General features: G+C 36.7%; 1 protein-coding gene across 1 annotated transcript; it reads right to left on the reverse strand.

Annotated features, from left to right (window-relative positions):
• Window positions 1–333: 333 nt before the first annotated feature.
• On the reverse strand, window positions 334–2,809 carry LOC103493006 (oxygen-evolving enhancer protein 2, chloroplastic). The gene is made up of 4 exons (XM_051087056.1): window positions 2,364–2,809; window positions 1,693–1,925; window positions 1,043–1,093; window positions 334–816 (listed from the first exon to the last, which is right to left on the reverse strand). The coding sequence occupies exons 1-4, from the start codon at window positions 2,608–2,610 to the stop codon at window positions 556–558; spliced, it is 792 nt and encodes a 263-aa protein (XP_050943013.1). The 5' UTR covers window positions 2,611–2,809; the 3' UTR covers window positions 334–555.
• Between the last annotated feature and the right edge of the window lie 334 nt (window positions 2,810–3,143).

Here is a 3,143-nt window from a genome sequence, read left to right on the forward strand (position 1 = left end):
AAGATAAAAGTTGAAGTTGTTCAAAATCGACAGATGGTTGAAGGATGAGTGGGTGTTAATAGATTAAAGGATGTTGCATCATTTTGTTAATTGTATTTTTGGACTACTTTTGCTTATTTTAAGAATAGGTCTTAACGGTGCTAATTAACTTTAGGCTTACAACACTAACTAAACTAATCCATGAGATGAAACTAGATAGACTAAATTAGAACACTTAAAATATAGGAGTATAAATGTAATGAGATGGAAACTATAGGTAACAAAATGTAATTATTATCCATTTTCAAATAAATGCTACCATTTGTATGAAAGGTGGGAAAGAGAACAAGAGAATAAGAAATATCTCCTTCCTTCTAAAAGCTTCATTCACCCAACCCTTGAACAATTTTATGGAGAACCAAAAAAATAAAGGCCATGAACATCTCAACACAACACATTGACAATCCCTTTCATTGGTTAAGGTAATGTTCTCCAAAATATACAACAAACACCTCTCTCTCTCTCTCTCTCTCTCTCTCTCACATTACTAATCAAACAACACTGCTTTCTCCCTTCTTAAGCAACACTGAAAGAACTAGCTGCACCCTCCACAAACTTCCTTGCTCCTTTAAACCACCTCTTGTCTCCTGCTTGTGCCTTGCAAATGTAAAGCTTTCCATCACTCACAGTTGCTGTGATCAACTGATGCTTCCCACCTTCATCTCCATCTGCAGTTCTTGTCAACACGGATATGAAGTAGTAGTCCTTTCCATTCACGTTGGACTCTGTAGCCTCCAATATGTTTGCTGTTGCTACTGCGTCCGGGTCGAACCCACCCTGATCGATTTTGAGACTTGTTTGAGTGAAATTGAATTGATTCACTTAAAAAGATGTTATTTGGACCAATAAACTTAGAGTGGAAAATTTAGGTCACATCTAATAATGATTTCGTTTTTTGTTTTCGAAACGGCAATTGTTGTTGCTTTGTTCTGTTTAAGTTTGTATCAGTTGCAATGAGAGTGCATCAATTGTTAACTCTATAATGTGCTTTATGTAAAATTACCTCAGAAGCAGTCTTTCCAAAGTAGGCTTGCTTTCCCAGCAAATAGTCAACCTGCAAAGGCCAATTTGAGGCATATCAATTGAATGTTCTTGTCTAGTTTCAGACCAAATCTGACATGAAATAGTCCAACAGTCACTTGGTTATCAAACATCAAGAATTATAGGGGCTGTTGGGAGTTTTTTTTTTGCTTTTCCTAAGAAGAATAGTTCACTTAATTTGAGTAGCTGTTCTTAAAAGTTTGTTCATCTGATTTGGGCTATTTAGATTAACAGTAACTAAAGGAATTCTCACTACAAGAAGCATAGGCCTGCAATTAATGATTTCAAGTAGACAGTAAAATTAACTTTTACAATGCCCTCCACTGTGCTTCAATTTTAAGTCCCACCAAATCCCCACAGTCAAGTTTGAGGGTGATTTTGAGAAGAATAAAATCACTTTTATCACAGTGAAAAATCACTCCAAACATGTTGAATTATGAAAGTGATAGAAAGTGATTTTAAACATGAAAGAAATGACATTAAGTTTTAACTATATTAAAATTCCTATAGAGACATAATTGATTTGAAATGATGGATGCGCGAAAAATATTATAAAGACTATGTAGCAGGTGAAAATAGAGTTGAGAGTTGAAATGTGAGGAAGAGTGTTACCTTGGAAAGGAAATCTTCAGGGGAGCCAAAGTCTTTGATGGTTTTCTTGTCAGTTGGGTTGATAATTACACTGAGATTGCTGTTGGAATCAAAGTTGTCTTCATATCTAAGAACTTGGCCTGGGAATTCCCTTTCTTTGCTTGGATTCCACTTAGAAGGAATTGAAAGCTTGAATCCATCTCCATTGTATGGCAAGTAATCTGTGTTGGTCTTTGGCTTTCCAAACACATTGGCTGCATTTTAATATCAATGAAAAGCCAGATTTCAATTGCAAATGGACTATACAACAAATAATAAAATCCCACTCCCAAAAACAGCCTAAGTAGAGTAAACAATGAAAAGATTACTAAACAGAATTGCCCTTTGCTACTAATTCAATGCATATTATTGGAATTGTCTAAGAGCATACATTTGTGAATTCCATGTGGGTTTCAACCTAAAAATCAAAAACAATAAAGAAAAGGTCACTAAACTACTTCCTCAATATGGATTTCAAGATTAGAATTACAATTACTTAATACTAAAACTTTCAAAACCATCCATAGCATAACATAGAACCAACAAAACACCAAATCTAAAATTAAGCTAAAACAGAACAAACAAAACCAACAAGTTTCAAGTGAATTGCACAAGATGTTTGATCAAATTCTCAAGAGGGTGAATTCGATTACCAGCTTCTCCATAAGCAGCATCAGCCGGAGAAACCTTGGAGCCAAGAGCAGCGGCACCGATGAGGACAGTGAGAGCCAATCGACGAGATACAACACCACCTTCCTCCTCCTGAGCGGGTTGCTGCTTCTGGGCACGGCAGACGAGCAGCTGAGCAGACTTGGGCGGGGCCACCTGGCGTGGGGAAGACGAGGACCTTGCGGCGGCGGTGAGGGCGTGGTGGTGAAGGAAACAAGAGGTGGAAGCCATTGATGGAGGTTGTAAGTGAGTTAGAACAATGATTGTGAAATGCAATGAGAATTGGGAAGTGGGTATAGAATAATGTTGGAAGGATTTGTGTATGTGAGTGTGTGTGTGTGTGGAGGAGAATGGTTGGGGTTTGGATTGGGGAAGAACAGCGAAGAAGGGATGAGATTATTGATTTTTGGATAAGGTTTTATAGGTTTTGATTGGTGCCAAATGTACATTTGTTGCACAGTCAGCAATATTCGTGACTATTCTTTCTTCTCACTCCACACACTCTTTTTTGTCCTCAAATGAAGCTTCTCCTTCTAAGATTTTGTACATGTGTCATCGTCTTATTGGTATGCTTTTTATTTAAAATTCAACTAATTTTATTTTTTAACTCATTCACAGTAATTTTGGGTTGGGTAATCGGTATTACGTCTTACCTTTCAAATCAAATTACTTACAAAAGGGCTGGTATAATTAAATTTAACCAAACTTATAGGCTTAGTCTTAGAGTTCATAGCCTCACTCAAACACTAATAATAGATTTACTT

Source organism: Cucumis melo, chromosome 7, assembly GCF_025177605.1.
Source record: "Cucumis melo cultivar AY chromosome 7, USDA_Cmelo_AY_1.0, whole genome shotgun sequence".
Taxonomy (NCBI): domain Eukaryota; kingdom Viridiplantae; phylum Streptophyta; class Magnoliopsida; order Cucurbitales; family Cucurbitaceae; genus Cucumis; species Cucumis melo.